At 35.6% G+C, this 19,545-nt stretch overlaps 1 protein-coding gene and 1 pseudogene across 1 annotated transcript in view; both read left to right on the plus strand.

Moving 5' to 3' along the window:
• The first annotated feature begins 429 nt into the window (after positions 1 to 429).
• On the plus strand, positions 430 to 12,199 carry LOC131409219 (small ribosomal subunit protein eS24-like; annotated as a pseudogene).
• Positions 12,200 to 13,788: 1,589 nt separating this feature from the next.
• The window catches only part of KLB (klotho beta), a 32,960-nt gene continuing 27,203 nt past the window's right edge, over positions 13,789 to 19,545 (plus strand). The window contains exon 1 of the mRNA XM_058546901.1: positions 13,789 to 14,613. Coding sequence (XP_058402884.1) covers positions 13,789 to 14,613 — 825 coding nt within the window. The remainder of the gene's footprint in view (positions 14,614 to 19,545) is intronic.

Below are 19,545 nucleotides of genomic sequence, written 5' to 3' on the forward strand. Positions count from 1 at the left end.
TAACATATACAGAGAATTAAATCATTTCCCTCCTGAAATGACTAAAAGCTGTGTATTAGAAAGTGCATGATTTGAATTTTGGTCATCCTTTATAATCTAACTAACTACTACCACGTGTAAGTGGAAAACAACTGCTAAGGTCAATATAAATTCTCCATGTTAATACCTCTGCCTTAATTAACTTATCTGTGTGATAGGAATAACTCTTTACTTGGAGGCACTTTGAAATCCTTTTCAGGAGCACAATAGTTACATTGTCTTCCACGTAGACTTTAAACAAAAATCGATCGAATTTGTACTGTGCAACGACAAATGTGACTTTCTGCCCTCTGGATAAATATTAGCATGTCCTGCTTTGTCAGGGTTTGTTGGAACATTTTCCTTATAGAAAACAGTCCGTTAGGCGGCTTGTCATTTTCTATGTTCGTGATGACGGCAGATCGAGACCGGTGATTTTGAACTTGTAATCCATTTATGAACCTGATCATGACGTCATAATCTGTCACTATTAAAGTGCTCATATTCTAATTTAGGAAATTAGGCACTAAATATGTCATTTATCTTAATTCTTGAATGATATCCAGTTAACATTCGTAAGATGATTATGCTTGAGTAATCTAAATTTATATAAATTTGACTGATGATTTTTATATCCTACAAATAAAAGTTTCTCCCAAGTAAATCAGTATCTTCACTTAGGTTAGAGGAAACATTTATCTTGAAAGTAGTAAATTTACCCGAAAGCATATAACTTTACTGTTGACATACACATTTGATTATATAATAATGCATCTCAAATTGTGGATTAATACCCTAAAATATTCATTGGCAATTTTAAGAGTGTTTATAAACAGAGCGACAGGAATGTCAACAGCATTTTGTAGTGATAGTAGATTTTATGATTAGGATAATCTTTCATTCTCCAAGTCCTACAATCAAAGTTATTCCATAATTTTGGTGGTGGTTGTTTCACAGAAACAATGTTAGGCATAGCGAGTAAAGGAAACTATCATCAGTTATTTGAGAACTGCTGCTATAGTAAGAATGACCGCATACCTGGATATTATAGTCCTTTAAAACTCTTCAGAATTTGAGCTTCTATAAGATATACCTAGAATCCTCACTCATATTTCAACAATGTTTGCAATAAAAAATTTTTTGAACTTGCATAGAAATCTACCGGTTGTCTTTCTTGACATGCAGTTTAAGTAGAATTGAATATAATCACTGTTTATACAGAGTAGTGTCTACTAGAGGTAAAAAAAAAAAAATCTCGTAAATGAACACAAGTCAGCATAGAAAAGACATGTGAAAAAGGAATTCCAATAAATTCACATCTTCCATAAAATATACAGCAAAAATCTTACTCAGATAAAACAAAACTATGAAAGTACTAAAAAGAGAATATATTTGTAGTTTTAGAGTGGAGACTGCTTTCCTAGCCCAGAAACCCTGAAGGAAATGAATAATAAATTTGATTGCACAAAAATGGAAATCTTCTGCACACGTAAATGCATTAAAACAGAGTTAAATAATGTTCTGAAATTGATTGTGGTGATGGTTGCACAACTAGGAATACACTAAAAACCATTGAGTTGTATACTTTTAGTGGATGAATTGTATGGTATGGGAATCATATCTCAATAAAGCTGTTTTTAAAAAGAGTTGGGTTGGGGGGCCAGCCCAGGGGTGTAGTGGTTAAGTAGGTGTGCTCGGCTTTGGCAGCCTGGGTTCACAGGTTCAGATACCCAGGTGCAGACATACACACCACTCATCAAACCATGCTGTGGTGGCGTCCAACATGTAAAATAGAGGAAGATTGGCATGGATGTTAGCTTAGGGACAAGCTTCCTCAAGCAAAAAAAAAAAAAAAAAGAGGAAGATTGGCAACAGATGTTAGCTCAGGGACAATCTTCCTCACCAAAAAAAAAAAGAAAAAGAGTTAAAAGACAAATTGTTGGCAGAAAATATTTGGAACATATATATCACACAAGGGATTCAACACTTTATATATAATGAGCTCCTTCTGCTTCATTAGAAAAAGACAAAAAACAGGAAAGTAAACAAAAGAGCTGAAAAGGCAACTCACAGGAGAGGAACTACAAAGGACCAATAAAAATATGAAAACATTAGTAACACAAGAAACGCAAATGAACACAGAAATGAAATGCCATCTTTTCTTTACCGTATTGACAAAAAAGAGAAGGACTGGTAATACCCAATGTTGAGAAGGGTAGGGGCACCTGGCTCTCATGCACTAATGGTAGGAGCTTAAAAATATCAGGTGCCTTTCTGAAAGGTAGTCAGGAAATATCCATGAATATAGAAAATGTACATATCCTTTAACCCAGCAATTCCAATTTTAGTAATCTCTTGTACCTCTCACATATGCAAAGTTTTAAATTCAGGGCTGTTAAACGGTGAATTGTTTGTAATAGAAAAAACGGAAAAACTTAAATGTTTACCAGGAGGTAAACGGTGAAATCAATAAAATACGGTTCATCTATATCATGGAATATTATGCATCCATTGAAAAACATCAGGCTAGACCTATGTGTACTGACATAGAAAGATCTTCAAAATAAATAATTAAGAGAATAAAGCATGTTGTAGAACACTGTGTATAGTGTGTGATCACATTTATGTTTTTTAAAAGTATAAAAAGTTGTGTGTGTGTGTGTGTGTATGTATGTGTGTAAGGTTACACTCCAAATGTTGACGGGGGGGACTTCAACTTTTTGCTCCATATTCTTTTATTTTCATTCTTTTAAAACCACCTTTGAATAATTTACTAGTATTTTTTAAAATATGAATTCTAAAAAGAAACAGAAGTCAGATGTCTACTCAGATCTGCTGAATCAGTCTCCAGGGGCGGAGATGGAGCACGTGAATTTTTTAAAGTTCAGGAGGTGATTCTGACGCACAGCAAAAATTGAGACTGAGGAAAACAGTGTGGCAGTTCCTCACAAAATTAAACGTAGAATTACCGTATGAACTAGTAATTCCACCTCTGGGTATACACTGCAAAGAAGCGAAAGCAGGAACTCTAACAGATATTTATACACTCGTGTTCATAGCAGCATTATTCACAATAGTCAAAAGGTGGAAACAACCCAAATGTTCATCAACCAATGAATGGATAAACAAAATGTAGTATATACATATAATGGAATATCATTCAGCTTTAAAAAGGAATTAAATTTTAACACATGCTACAATATGGATGAACCTTGAAGACACAATGCTGAGAGAAATAAGCCAGACATAAAAGGACAAGTGCTGTATGATTCCACTTACATGAGGCATGGAGTAGTCAGATTCACATAGACACAGAAAGTTGAATGGTGACTGCCAAGGGCTGAAGGTAAGGGAAAATCATTTAATAGGTACAGAGTTTCAGTTTGGGAAGATGAAAGATTTCTGGAGATGGATAGTGATGATGGTTGCACAACAATGTGAATTACTTAATTAATGCCACTGAACTGTACACCAAAAAATGGTTAATGGTAAATTTTATGTCATGTATATTTTACCACAATAAAAAATGTTTTGAAAGACTTGAGAAAAACTGCTTTTTTACCTCTTTCTATGTGATTCATGTCCATTCTGTCCTCAAACTTCAGTCTCAAATAGCTACCTGCCCATTGGATGTCTCATACTGCAAACTCAAAAATGTTTAAAATACCATCTTCTTTTTACCATCTACTATATTCTCAATTTCACCCAGTTGCCTAAGTCAGAAGTCTGGGTCATCATTGACTCTTTCTTCCCCAAAATCGGTCTCAACATCCAATTGATTATTGAGGCCTGTTGACATTATCTTCAAGTAGTTCTTGAATTTGGCTCTTTCTCTCCATCTACACTGCTACCACGTTTGTTCAAGCCACAGCATTTTTCACTTGAATTAACAAAAGAGCCTCTTAACCATTCTCCCTGCTTCCGGTATTATGCATTCCCTGCACTCAGTGCAAGAGTGATTCTCCTAAAATGCAGATCTGATCATGTCACTCTCTTGTGGCCGAGAATGCTAGCTAAACACCAGAATTTATGCTCTCCCTTCCATAGCATTGAGAATAGAATAGAGTATGGAGTGACTGCCCAGCCAGGGGCTTTGTGTTTTTAGCCCACCTTGCTTCTAGAGGTAGCCACATGACTATTTTCTCCAGTGGAATATGATTAAAAATTATGTACATCACTTCCAGGCCAAAGCTTTTAAGATGTCCACTTCTACCTGCTGGGTAGTGCAGGGGGTGTGAGGCCACTGTGAGGCCTTAGGGGGTAGCTGAACCACAGACATAAGCACCCTAGGTCTCTGAATCACTGTGGAGAAGAGCCACCTGACAACTAGGAACTCCTTTAGACAAATGGCAAATGACTTTCTATTTGGGCCTTGATTTTGTATTTTGGGGTCTATTTGTACAGTATTACCCTAACTCATACATTTGCTTAAAATATTTTCAATAGCTGCCTATTTCTTTCAAGATAAAGCCCAAATGCCAGTAATACGGTTCATGAAGTCCTTTATGACCTGGTCCTTGCCCATATCTGCAAATCATTTCTTGCCATTCCCCACTAACTCTTCTGACCTGGGTATCCTGAACCATTTGCCAAACTTTTTCATCTCTAGGACTTCAAATATACTACTCCATCTACATGGGATAGCCTCCCTCCCTCCTTTCCTCTTCCTTCTGGCTAACATCTTGTCATTCTTCATTTTTGAGGACTCAACTCAGAGTTTTCAGGCACCTCTACTCCACCCTTCCACCTACACATATGCACATACACACACACACACACACACACACACACACACACACACAGACTTACCATTCTGGATTATATACCCTTCCTATGTGTTTCTATAAGATTCGTGAATACTGTAACATCTTCAGTTTTAAATCCCAACCTCCAACAAAGAGCTTGACCCATAGCAGATACTCAATAAAAATTTGTTGAATGAATAAATGAATGATTGAATGATGAATTCTGGTCTCTACTATCTTGGTCTCAAAACCCTGATCTATAAAATAAAAAGCTAAATTAGATGATCTCTAAGGACCCATCCAGCTGTAAAATTCTATCATTTGTACAAAGCATTATGAAGTGATCTTTTAAATATAGAATTCCTAGAGTGTGAATGTCTGTCCCACTCACTTGGTACCTGGGAGATAATATTTTGTATTCTTAGACATTTTATGGTTTTTATTATGTTTTCTCTTTGACTAAACTGTAAACTCTTTGAGGGTAGAGACATATATATTCTCTCATGGGACCTAACACAGGCCTTTTTATGAGTAAAATAGTCAATAAATATTTGATAATGGGGGCCAGCCCGGTGGCTTGGCGGTTAAGTGCACGCGCTCCGCTATTGGCAGCCCGGGTTTGGATCCTGGGCACTCACCAACGCACCACTTGTCCGGCCATGCTGAGGTGGTGTCCCACATACAGCAACTAGCAGGATGTGCAACTATAACATACAACTATCTACTGGGGCTTTGGGGAGAAAAAGGGGGAAAAAAAGGAGGAGGATTGGCAATAGAGGTTAGCTCAGGGCCCGTCTTCCTCAGCAAAAAGAGGAGGATCAGCATGGATGTTAGCTCAGGGCTGATCTTCCTCACACACACAAAAAAATTGATAATTGTTTAAGAGAGATGAAGCTCCTATCCTGATTCACTAAATTATAAAAATTGCATAAATTCATGATCTATTTTCATAAATATATGAAAATTCTTTAAGCCTCAGTACTAAGTTATTGTCATCATTAAGGTTTCTTCATTCATCAAGGTCTTTTTTCATTCATTCTTTCAAAAAAAATGTTTTTATCATGGTAAAATATGCAAATATAATATTTACAAAAGTAAAATTTACCATTTAGCCATTTTTAGGTGTACAGTTCAGTGGCCTTAAGTACTTTCATTGTTGTGCAACCATCATCCCCATCCATCTCCAGAATTCTTTCATCTTCCCAAACTGAAACTCTGTACCCGTTAAACAATAACTCCCCATTTTCCCCTCCCTCCAGCCCCTGGCAACCACCATTCTACTTCTGTCTCTATGAATTCGGCTACTCCAACTACCTCATGTAAATGGAATCATGAAATACTTGTCCTTTTGTGTCTGGCTTATTTCACTTAGCATTATGTCTTCAAGATTCATCCATGTTGTAGCACGTCTCAGAATTTAATTCCTTTTTAAGGCTGAATAATATTCCATTGTATGTACATACCACATTTTGTTTGTCCATTCATTGGATGATGAACATTTGGATTGTTTCCACCTTTTGGCTATTATGAATAATGCTACCATGAACCTGAGTGTACAAATACCTGCTGGAGTCCCTGCTTTCAACTCTTTGGAGCTACACCCAGAAGTGGAACTGCTGGATAATGGTACTTCTATGTTCAATTTTTTGAGGAACCACCATACTATCTTCCATAGTAGCTGTACCATTTTATATTCCCACCAGCAATGTACAAGTGTTCCAATTTCGCCACATACTTGCCAACACTTGTTATTTTCTGGTGGTTTTTTTTTTTTTCCATAATAGCCATCCTAATGAGTGTGAAGTTATGTTATTTTTATCTACATATGTTCTGATTTAATCAGCTTAATGAACTTGTCCTGACAATTGTCCATTTCTTTTGTTTTCTCATATGAAATTTGAAATAGTTTAATGATAAGTTATTGGTCATTAGCAAAAAAATACTCAGTACACATTTCAAAACAGCCTTTGTCAATAAACTTTTTTTAATTAATAGATTTTTTCTTGAGCAATTATAGTTTACCCCATCATATACCCCATCACTCTCTCCCCCCTCTAATTTCCTTTATCTTGCATTAGTGTGGTACATTTGTTACAATTGATAAGCCAATATTGATACATTATAATTAACTAAAGTTCATAGTTTACATTAGGGTTCACTCTTTGTGTTGTACATTCCATAGGTTTTGATAAATGGATCCACCATTACAATATCCTACAGAATAATAGTTTCACTGCCCTAAAAATCCTCTGTGATCCACCTATTCATCCCTCCCTCCCCCCAGTGCCTGGCAACCACTGATTTTTTTACAGTGTCCTTTTTACTGTTCCCAGATTGTCATTTGGTTGGAATCATACAGTATGTAGCCTTTTCAGATTGGCTTCTTTCACTTAGTAATATGCATTTAAGGGTCCTTCATGTCTTTTCCTGACTTGATAGCTTATTTCGTTTTATCACTGAATAATATTCTATTATGTGAGGATACCACAGTTTTGTTTATCCATTCACCTATTAAAGGACATATTGATTACTTCCAAGTTTTGGCAATTATGAATAAAGCTGCTATAAACATTCATGTGCAGGTTTTTGTGTGGACATAAGTTTTTAACTTATTTGGGGAAGTATCAAGCAGTGTGATTGCTGGACAGTGTGGTAAGTGCTTATAAGTAGTTTTGTAAGAAACTTCCAAAGTGTCTGTATCATTTTGCATTTCCACAACAATAAATAAGAGTTCCTGTTGCTCCACATCCTTGCCAACATGTGGTGTTGTCAGTGTTTTGGATTTTGACCATTCTAATAGGTATGTAACGGTATCTCATTATTGTTTTAATTTGAAGTTTCCTTATGAATTTTCATATGATTATTTGCCATTTGTATATCTTCTTTGCTGAGGTGTTTATTCAGATCTTTTGCCTATTTTTTAATTTTGTTGTTGTTGTTGTGTTTTAAGAGTTCTTTGTACATTTGGTTACCAGTCCTTTATCTGATATTTATCTGTTTTGCAAAGATTTTCTCATAGTCTCCTAGTGGCTTGGCTTTTCATTCTCTTAACAGTGTCTTTTGCATAGCAGGTTTTTTATTTTAACAAAGTCCAGCTTATCAATTTTTTCTTTTTTGGGTTGTGATTTTGGTGTTATATCAAAGAAGTCATCGCCAAACCCAAGGTCTCCTAGATTTTCTTCTATGTTATCTTCTATAAAGTTTATAGTTTTGTATTTTACATTTAGGTCTATGATCCACTTTGGTTGTTTTTTGTTTTTTTGTGTGTGTGAGGAAGATCAACCCTGAGCTAACATCCATGCTAATCCTCCTCTTTTTGCTGAGGAAGACCGGCTCTGAGCTAACATCTATTGCCAATCCTCCTCCTTTTTCTTTTTTTTTTTTCCCCCAAAGCCCCAGTAGATAGTTGTATGTCATAGCTGCACATCCTTCTAGTTGCTGTATGTGGGACGCGGCCTCAGCATGGCCGGAGAAGTGGTGCGTCGGTGCGCGCCCAGGATCCGAACCCAGACCGCCAGTGGCGGAGCGTGCACACTTAACCACTAAGCCACAGGGCGGGCCCTATGATCCACTTTGAATTAATTTTTGCGAAGTGTGTAAGGTCTGTGTCTAGATTCATTTTTTTTGCATGTGGATGTCCAGTTGTTATAGCACCATTTGTTGAAAAGGCTATCCTTCCTCCATTGAATTACCTTTGCTTCTTTGTCGAAGATCAATTGACCGTTTTTGTATGGGTGTATTTCTCTCTCTTCTGTTCCATTGCTCTGTGTGTCTGTTTTTGTTTTGCCAGTACCACACTGGCTTGATTACTGTAGCTTTAGAGTAAGTCTTGAAGTCAGGTAGCATCAGTCCTTGGATAGTCAGTCCTTCAATATTGTGTAGACTATTCTGGGTCTTTTGCCTTTTCATATAAACTTTAGGATCAGTTTGTCAATATCCACAAAATAACTGGCTGGGATTTTTATTGAGATTGCATTGAATCTATAGATCAAGTTACAGAGAATTCACATCTTGATTATATTTAATTTTCCTATCCGAGTACATGGAATATCTTTCCATTTATTTAGATCTTCTTTGATTTCTTCCACCAGAGTTTTGTAATTTTCCCCATATGGATCTTGTACATATTTTGTTAAATTTATACCTAAGCATTTAATCTTTTCTTTGGTGCTAATGTAAATGGTATTGTCTTTTTAACTTCAAATTCCAATTGTTTATTACTAGTAAATAAGAAAGCAATTGACTTTTGTATATTACCCTGTATCCTGTAACCTAGCTATAGTTGTTTATTAGTGCTAGGATTTTTTTTTTTCTGGTTAATTCTTTGGGATTTTCTACATAGACAATCGTTATCATCTACAAACAAAGACAGTTTTATTTCTTGCTTCCCAATCTGTATACTTTTTATTTCCCTTTCTTGTCTTATTGCAATAGCTAGGACTTCTAGTATGGTGTTGAGAAAGAAATGTTGAGAGTAGACATCCTTGCCTTGTTCTTTTTTTTTTTTCCTTTTTCTGTGAGGCAGATCAGCCCTCAGCTAACATCTGCCAATCCTTCTCTTTTTGCTGAGGAAAACTGGCCCTGGGCTAACATCCATGCCCATCTTCCTCCACTTTATATGGGATGCCCCCACAGCATGGATTGACAAGCGGTACATTGGTGCACGCCCGGGATTCGAACTCTGGGCCACCGAGGAGAGCATGCGCACTTAACCGCTATGCCGCTGGGCCAGCCCCTCCTTGCCTTGTTCTTAATTTTAGCAGGAAAGTATCTAGTTTCTCATCAATAAAGTTTTACATCTAATATTGACTAGTTTTTTTTATTTTTATGTTCATTTCTGTTATTAAAAGTAAAAAAATTAATGGGGCCGGCCCGGTGGCATAGCGGTTAAGTACGCGCGCTCTGATGCGGTGGCTTGGGGTTTGGATCCCAGGTGCGCACCAACACACTGCTTGTCAAGCCATGCTGTGGCAGCATCCCACATAAAGTGGAGGAAGATGGGCACAGATGTTAGCCCAGGGCCGGTCTTCCTCAGCAAAAACAGGAGGATTGGCAGATGTTAGCTCAGGGTTGATCTTCCTCATAAAAAAAGAAAAGAAAAAAATAATATAAATAATAAAAGTAAAAAATTAAAATTAAATATATAAAAGAAGGAAAATAACTGTAACCTATTGTTCTCATCCAAACACAATATGGTAAAATGTGAGTATTTTCTTATAATTCTATATATGGGTTATTACTCTTATTACATCATTATAAGCATACTGATTATTCATTTTCTTGTCAGGATTTTTTCAGTTAGTTTTTTATCTTAAATATTTTAATGTTACTACATATTCTTTGAAAATGTTAATGACTCTACAATATTTCATCAAATGGATATTCCATACTTTAGGTAATTATTCCCCTATGAATGAATCTTTTTATTTCTAATTTCCATCTTTTTTTTTTTTTTTTTTGTGAGAAAGGTCAGCCCTGAGCTAACATCCGTGCTAATCCTCCTCCTTTTACTGAGGAAGACCGGCTCTGAGCTAACATCTATTGCCAATCCTCCTCCTTTTTTTCCCCAAAGCCCCAGTAGATAGTTGTACGTCATAGTTGCACATCCTTCTAGTTGCTGTATGTGGGACGCGGCCTCAGCATGGCGGGAGAAGCAGTGCGACAGTGGGCGCCTGGGATCCGAACCCGGGCTGCCAGTAGCGGAGCGCACGCACTTAACCGCTAAGCCACGGGGCCGGCCCCTCTAATTTCCCTCTGTCATATATAATGCTACTATAAAAATATTTGCACACACAGCATTTTGTATATTTAGAATTAATTTATTATGATAAATTTCTGAAATTGGATTAAAAGATATGAAAAAATCTAAGGTTCATGATATATTGAATAATTGTTTTCCATGAGTATTGTACAAATTTATATTCCCATGAGCAATGTCTTAGAATCTCATCAACATTGATTTTCATCACTTATTTTAATTTTGCTAATTTTATAAGAAAAAATATTATATAGTTATCTTTATATGCATTTTTAATTACTATTTATTTAATTTTTTGTTAGCTATACAGTTGCATTTCCTCTTTTATATTTTTTATTCATGTTGTTTGGCCATTTACCTGATTTAGTGTTTTTCTTATTGATTTGCTTGAATTACTTACATAATAAAAAGTTGGCCATTTGCCTTCTAGATTTGCTCAAACATTTTCCAAGTTTGTTATTTGCCTTTCAATTTTTAATTTTTTATATATTTTCATTATAATTTATTTATATATGATCACATGTAAATATGATCATATAAACTATATAATTTAATATTTAGTTCTGTTTTCTTCTAGTTTTCTGTGGCTATATATTTTTTTAATTGTGGTAAAAAACACATAACATAAAATTTACCATCTTAACCATTTCTGTGGCTATATATTTTTGAATCAAATATATTTGTGAGGGAGTAAATTATTACACTTAAAAATTTTGTTTTTAGTATTTATGTCAGAGTATATACACATATCAAGTCATTATGTTGTGCACCTTAAACTAACAGAATATTATATGTCAATTATATCTCAGTAAACCTGGAAAAATTTTATTTTATAAATAGTGAATTAATTGTATCAATGCCATTCATTCAATAGACAATGATTAAGCATCTACTCTGATAAGTGATAATAAAAATTTAGATAAGAGATATTCTTACAGTCTAGAGGAGGTGACAAACAATTCCAGGATTATGTAATAAATGCAGGGATAGAGGTATACATAGTGTACTATAGGTACATTCATTCATTCAACTTATCCTTTTGTGACTACTAGGCCCCAGACATTCAATAGGAAAACAAACAGTCATGGTCCTTGTTTTTAAAAAAGAGCAAGAGATTACAGTTGAACAAAGGATATAGATAAATTTATCATGTGACTTAGTGATTTTGTGTGATAAGTGTCATGGTAAAGAAAGCACGGGCTGCCACAGGAACGCAGAGGGGATCCATCTAAATCAAATCAAACTGGCTTTTTCCCTCTCTGGCTGCCTGAAGATTGACCACCATCACAAAGCACACAGCAGCTTTCCAGACCGGGAAGTTCATGACCAATGGGCTACTTCAGCAGAAACAAACGGTCAGTGACGTCCTTCATTCTGGGAAGGCAACAGTACCTAAGACGGAAATTTGGGGAAAACTAGCCAAAATGTACAAGAGCACACCAGATGTCATCTTTGTATTTGGATTCAGAACACATTTTGGTGGTGGTAAGACAACTGGCTTTGGCATGATTTACAATTCCTTGGATTACAGCAAAAAAAAATGAACCCAGACATAGACTTGGAAGACATGGCCTGTACGAGAAGAAACAGACCTCAAGAAAACAGCAAAAGAAACAAGAACAGAATGAAGAAAGTCAAGGGGACTGCAAAGGCCAGTGTTGGTGCTGGCAGAAAATGAGCTGGAGATGGGAGAACAGAAGGAGTCAAGATTCTGCAGTGACTTTATCTGCAGTGCTTGTGAAGATTTTTCACAAGAAAGTCAGTAAACTGTAAAAACTTTTTTTTAATTTAAATAAATAAATAAAATCAAACTGGGGAGTCAGAAAGGCTTTCCAGAGGACGTGCTGAAGTTTTGAAGAACAGGTAGACATGAGCTAGGTGAAATGGGGACACATCCTATGCAGAGAGCATGCATACCAAGGCACAGGGATATGAGTGATCAATACATGTACAACTTAGTGAAAGTTGTGTGTTATGGCTGACGGGAAGGGTGCTACATGTAGTTAACTGTTGAGAAAAGAAGCCAAAAATATAGGCAGGAGCCAGAACATTCTGTCTTTTATGCTAAATCCTAGCATCAATTCCTGAATAATCATTCCCCTTCACATAAAAATAAGAGTAGTGTGTATTGAGCACTTACTATGTGTCCGTCTCTGTTCTAAGTGCTCTACATGTATTGACTCATTTAATCCTCACAATAATCCACGCAGTAGATACTATTATTATGCTTTTTCTTACATAAGAGAAAACTGAGGTGCAGAAAGACTAAATAATGTGTCCCTAGCCACTCAGCTATATTTAAACTGAGGTAGTCTGACTCCAGAGGCCAAACTATTAACTACTCTGCTTCTCATTAGTATGTGATACTTCAAATATTTAAAACATTAAATTTTATAAAGGTTATTTGGAGGCTAAAGATTCCACACAATATTTCTTTCTATTTATTCTTATTCCAGAATCATGTTGTTTAAACTGTGCTTTTTTGTGTTTTCATATCTGAAGTTAGGCTATGCTTTCACTCTTTTCTTTTCCAGGTTTGTCTGGGGTTTTTTTTCAATTATTGCCTATTTATTTTTCAAAGAACTTTCACAATAATTTTGTTGAATTAAAATTTGGGATTAGAGGATTTTGGTTAAAACTGCATTAAATTTATAAATTAAATTGGAAAGTATTCAGTGTTTCCACCCAGAAAGTGCTATATATTTCTTCATTTGTCATCTTTCAAATATATCGATACATTTTTATAATTTTCTTAAAATAGGTAGCATTTAATATGATTATTCTTAGATGTGTTATTTTTGTGGAAGTGTAATATCGTATGTTTTCTAATTCTTTATTATTGGCATATAGGAATGCTATTTATTTGTATATAAGATTGATTTTCCCTGAAATGTGAAATAACAAAATTACCACTCAAAAACTATAAAAATAGAAAAGGTGTATACTTTATTCAATAATGTTCAAAACATTCAGAAAAGATTTGGGTCAATATGAAAGGCTACAAAGAATACATGGCATTTTTATTCATTGTTTATATACGTTTTAGTTCACATTCGAACTGTTGTCAGTGATGCATTTTCATCTAATTTCTCCTGTAATAAGAGAGAAGGAAACGTGGTGGTGAGTGTAATAGAACCACCTCCCTCAAATTACGTTGCTCTCCAGGATCCATCCTAAGTCTCACAGTTCAAGCTAATCATTGACTGAGCTTTACAATCACAAGCTTTTACTGAAGCCTTGATAAGACAGTCTAGCAGTGCGTGGCAAATGAATCCAAGCTGTGCAGCAGGATCTCCAGGGAATGAATGGATTTTCTCCAGCACCGATGAAAGAAACATACGCTATAGGAAAACAATGTCCAACGGGGGACTACGAAGATCTGTCATCCTGTCAGTATTTATTCTCCTACGAGCTGTTACGGGATTCTCTGGAGACGGAAGAGCTATATGGACTAAGAATCCTAATTTTAGTCCGGTAAATGAAAGTCAGCTGTTTCTCTATGACACTTTTCCTAAAAACTTTTTCTGGGGAGTTGGGACTGGAGCATTTCAAGTGGAAGGGAATTGGAAGACAGATGGAAAAGGACCCTCTATATGGGATCATTTCATCCATACACACCTTAAAAATGTCAACAGCACGAATAGTTCCAGTGACAGTTACATTTTTCTGGAAAAAGACCTATCGGCCCTGGATTTTATAGGAGTTTCTTTCTATCAATTTTCAATTTCCTGGCCAAGACTTTTCCCTGATGGAATAGTAGCAGTTGCCAACGCAAAAGGTCTCCAGTACTATAGTACTCTTATCGATGCTCTAGTACTTAGGAACATTGAACCTATAGTTACTTTATACCATTGGGATTTGCCTTTGGCGCTACAAGAAAAATATGGGGGGTGGAAAAATGAAACCATAGTAGATATCTTCAATGACTATGCCACATACTGTTTCCAGACGTTTGGGGACCGTGTCAAATATTGGATTACAATTCACAACCCATATCTAGTTGCTTGGCATGGGTATGGGACAGGTATGCACGCCCCTGGAGAGAAGGGAAATTTAGCAGCTGTCTACACTGTGGGACACAACCTGATCAAGGTACTGTACAGCTGTCTTCATATCATAGCTTCCGAGTATAAGGAGCAGGAGGTAAAAAGAAACACTAAGAAATGTATCTTCCTTTTAAGTAATTCTTTTTATTGAAATCAACTCAACTAATCTTAGTCTAACTCACAAGTTCTATCTTCAGAGTGCATATTTAGTGTTTTATTTATTTACGCTATTGTTAACATTCATCCAATTATTTTCCTTAAAAGTTGCACTTTTAAAATTATTTAACTATTTTTAAATCTACAATTATACATTAGAGTGTGAGAATATGAGTTTGCTTTCATCCTGTGGAAAACCAGTACTTTTTAAATTTAATTGTTGGAACCCTTTTCTGACAACATGCAACCATTTCAGAATTATGCTAAGACATGACCATTTAAAATATGTATTTGTTGTTAGTATTTCTATTGTTAGTGATACTTAGCAATAGTAAGCTAAATAAATATTAGATAACTGATACATATTAAATACAGGAATTGAAATAAATCTACTTCACAGTTGGTTTATTTGTGTTACATGGCAGAAAAGATGAGATTAATTGTTCTAGGAGTTAAAATTAAACTAGTAATATAAAAACTGGGAAGAATATGCTATATTCTGTGTTTTATTATTAGTGTTTTAAAGCAGTATATTTCAAAAACTAGAGTTTATGTTGGCAAATGTTAAAATTATTGAAACAATAGTGAAAATGTAAGCAAAATAATAGCTAATATTTATTGAGTGCTTACTATGTACCACAGACTACATTAAGCACTTTACATGCATTATCACATTTAATTCTCACAATAACCTTGTGAACTAGGTCCTATTATTATCCCCATTTTAAAGATGAAGAAACTGAAGTTTAGTGAGATTAAATAACTTGCCCAAGGTTACAGAGTAAAATGCAGCTGTGGTGAACATGGGATTTATAAATGACAACGTAATTAAACACTAAATATCTTTATAAGAATGTTTTTAAAAGAGCAATCTTTCAGAGATTTTCAAGAGATTTCACCTCTCATTGAGGCTAATATCCAGAATCAGGTTTAACTTTTTGAGTAAAATAGTTTACTTGAGAAAAACAAATTACTCTGGACACCTGTTATATTTTGAGAATGAAAAAGCTTTATTAGCAGGGTTTTGTAATGTGCTAGGAGAAGTAATATGATTTTTTAATAATCAAATGTTAAATATGTAGAAATAGAAAAGATGTATAGAAACATAAAATTACTCCATATCTAGATTTGCACAGACAAAAATATCTGATAACCCTTCATTTTGTTTTTAAACTTTCTGGATTATTGTGTTATTGTTCAGTCACATCTACCCTTGCAGTAAACAGATTGCATTGTAGGGATTTCAAGGTCATTTACATATCTTTGAATAGAGTTCTATATAGAAAATACTGTTAATCTGTGTGGATACACTATGATTTGACAAATAAGACCTTAAAGGGGAGAAAACTTATAGCTATTAACTATGAAGACTATGCATATATGTTAGAAAAATATTTCTTTTATTTAGTTCTTTTAATTATTAAAACAACACATGCTCCTGTAAATTGAGAAACACCAGATTGTACCAAATGATATAAAGTGAAAAAGTTAAATTCCTTTCTCCCTCTTCACCTGACAATCCCAACCTCGAGGAAACTACAGTTAATAGTTTCTTATATAGTCTTTTTAAAGTTTCCTATGCAAATATATCCCATATATGTTTATTTAATCTTTTTTATAAAGAAAAGCATTCTAAATTGTCGAAAGTTTTCAGTTACCTGGAAACATGTTAACAATTAGAATTTTCGTGAAAAATATGGTTTAGTGGTTAATTTAAAGCCTTTAAAACTGGCTATCTGATAAAAATACCCAGGAAAAAGTTGTAACTAACAAATAGATATTGCTTCCAAACTCAGTATATAAAACGCTATATTTTTAGATTTTCCTCTAATTTGAGATAAACTCTGCCTTTAACACAAAATTAGCACTCTCTGGTAGTAAGATAAATTTTACTGTTTTAAATTGAGGGATTATATTTTTAAATTATTGTGTTTTCAAAATAATTTCTTCCATCTCTTTAAAATTTCTTAATCACTAACCTAAATAAAGAGTGTAAGGTATCCCTTGAAATCAATCATAAAGTGAAATATACTGCATAGCCCCATGAGTTATGGCCCCAGAGAGAAATCTTGCAATGGTTTGGTGGCCTGAGGTGAACTTGTTTTTCCCACTTGTCCCCTCTCTGTCCTTCCTTTAACATAGAAAAGATTAATTTGATATTTTATGTTGCAATGAAGTCTTTCTTCCTTCTTGTGTTACCTTGTGACCCAGAAAAAGCATTCTTTAGGATTAGTTTTTAGTCCAAGAACATTTATTGAGTTAAAAAGCCTAATGTAAAACTAAATTCATAGGTGGTTATAGACCACTTTATTTCCCAATCCTCAGGTATTGAAAAGATTTCATAGTGGCTATTGGGGTCTTTTGAGTTCCAGGATGATCTTAAAAACTCCATCCCAGTCTGAAATGTGCTGGTTTGGAGGAAACTTGAATGGTCTAGCCAGTCCTGAGACTGGCCTGGAATGTTACACTTTTTTGCAGAGCTGGTGGTTACCTTAAAGTGAGTCTAAGCCTCGGGTAAAAATTTGCCATAATCACACCTACTGATGGATGCTCCACTCTGAGTTTGTAACAATATTTGGAATAGAAATAGGGTGCATTTTTTGGCTTGACCATCTCTAAGCAGAGTAATCATAGCTTTAAATATTATCTTAAATTTTTGCAACAACTTTGCCAGGTACCTATTATCCCCTTTTTGCAGAGTGATATTTCTAAGAGGCATCATGTCACTCCCCTGCGTTAAATTCATTAGTGGCTCCCCAAAGCTTTTGGGATAAAGTCCCAATTTTTCACCAAGATCTTCAAGACACAACCCCCAGCCCCTTTGCCAGGCTCTTTCCTGGCCGTTCTCCCATCCCCATCACTAATGCCAACTCCTTTCACCCCACACTCCACCATAATGCCTTATTCAATTTCACCTTACTATTCCTCTCCGCTCAGCCTCTACTAATGCTCTATCCAGCTAGAATGCCCTCTTACTCCCTGCTTTACCCATCTAATGTCCTTCAAGACTCAATCTAGGCAGTCACCACCTCTGAGTTATTCTTGCCCCGTTAGGGTTGGTGCCCCTCCTGAGGTCTCCCATGATAAGATGTGCTTGCTTCTCTCATAGCACTCATACCACGTGGTACTTTTCTGTCTCCTCAACTAGGCTGAGAGTTCCTTGAAAGGAGAGACTATTTTTTATTCATCTTTGTGTTTCCAGCATCTAGCACAGAACATTAGGTACGTGCTAGGTATAAATGTTTGCCGAATGAGTGGTTTAGGATTTCTATCTTAAAGCTTGTAATCAAAGAACCAATCTCAAGCTCAAAATTCATATTCCATTATATTATTTCTAATTCTTGAAATATTGCCTATATTAATCCAGTGCTGTATTAGTCAGGACTCTTGGTTGCAAGTCACAGAAACCTAATTTAAGTTGACTTAAGTAACAATGAGCAATTTCCTGGCGTGGTAACCAAATAACGATGAATGGACCCAGGAACCGGGACACTCACAGAAGCCCTTTATCTTGGTCTCTCACATCCATTTCTTCTTGTGGGTCATTCTCTCCTTTGTAGAGGGAAGATTTCTCTCTCCCAAGTTCAGTTTTAAAATCCCAGAGACAGATTCCAGACTGTTCGGCCTATGCTTTCATTCCTCAGATCAGCAAAGCCCCAAGGTTTCACATTAGTAAAGGCAATAATGGTGTCTGTTTTCACTCTATTTTTAAATCAATAAATATGCATAATAACTTAAATTTGTAGATTTCCCTACCTTAAAATGGAACATTTGAGAGCCTCTGAGTAGACATGCACAGAGGTTGGGGGAGATAAGTTTGCTCATGAGATGGCAACTCATTCAGTTTATTACTCCACTAAACACTACCAGCTTCCATGGCTTTACATCATTATCTTTCATAGACATGTACTGTTTACATTTGATCATTTCATGGCTTCAAATCATTATCTTTCATAGACATGTACTGTTTATACACAACCAGGATTTCTCAACCTTGGCACTATTGACATTTTGGGCCAGATAATTTCCTTGTTGTGGTGGGCTGTCCTGTGCATTGTAGGATGTTTAGCACCACCCCTGGCGTCTACCCACCAGATGACAGTAGCACCCTTGTCCCCAGGGTTGTGACAACCAAAATTGTCTCCAGACATTGCCAAATGGCCCCTGGTTGGGGTGGGGAGGAAAAACTCCCCCTTTCTTCCCTTGAAAACCACTGACTTAAACCTGTAATGGACAATTGGTTAAAGACACAAAGTGTGAAGAACAAGGACATTGAAATGTAACTACTATAAAGGACGTGAAATTGCGTCAATTTTACAAAATTGCCTCAAGGAGATTTTTACCAGATCTGTAAGGTGCATACCTAAACTCAAAATTAATTTATAGCGTATCAGGATGTTTTTAGAGAAGAAACTGTGTTTTAAAATAGCGTTAAACGAGGAAATAACATTGATGATGATATCTAATTTAGCTTTTCATGCATTGGGAATAAACCGTTCCTAGTGGCTTTGTGTTATTTATGAAATACTTGAAAGAGCTGCCTCAAACCATTTCTCTTATATAGTTATTTATGAACAAAACACTAAACTTACTTTTTGAACCTTGTACTTTTTTAAAAAGCAAAGTTCAAGAATTCAAACAAAATGTTATATAAGCAGCTTTTAACCATTTTGGATGCCATAACATCGTGTTTCACAAAGTTTAATGGTTGTTTTTTTGTTTTTTTGGTTTTTTTGATGAGGAAGATTAGCCCTGAGCTAACATCTGTTGCCAATCCTCCTCTTTTTGCTGAGGAAGATTGGCCCTGGGCTAACATCCATGC

The sequence above is a fragment of the Diceros bicornis genome, chromosome 8, assembly GCF_020826845.1.
Source record: "Diceros bicornis minor isolate mBicDic1 chromosome 8, mDicBic1.mat.cur, whole genome shotgun sequence".
Classification (NCBI taxonomy): domain Eukaryota; kingdom Metazoa; phylum Chordata; class Mammalia; order Perissodactyla; family Rhinocerotidae; genus Diceros; species Diceros bicornis.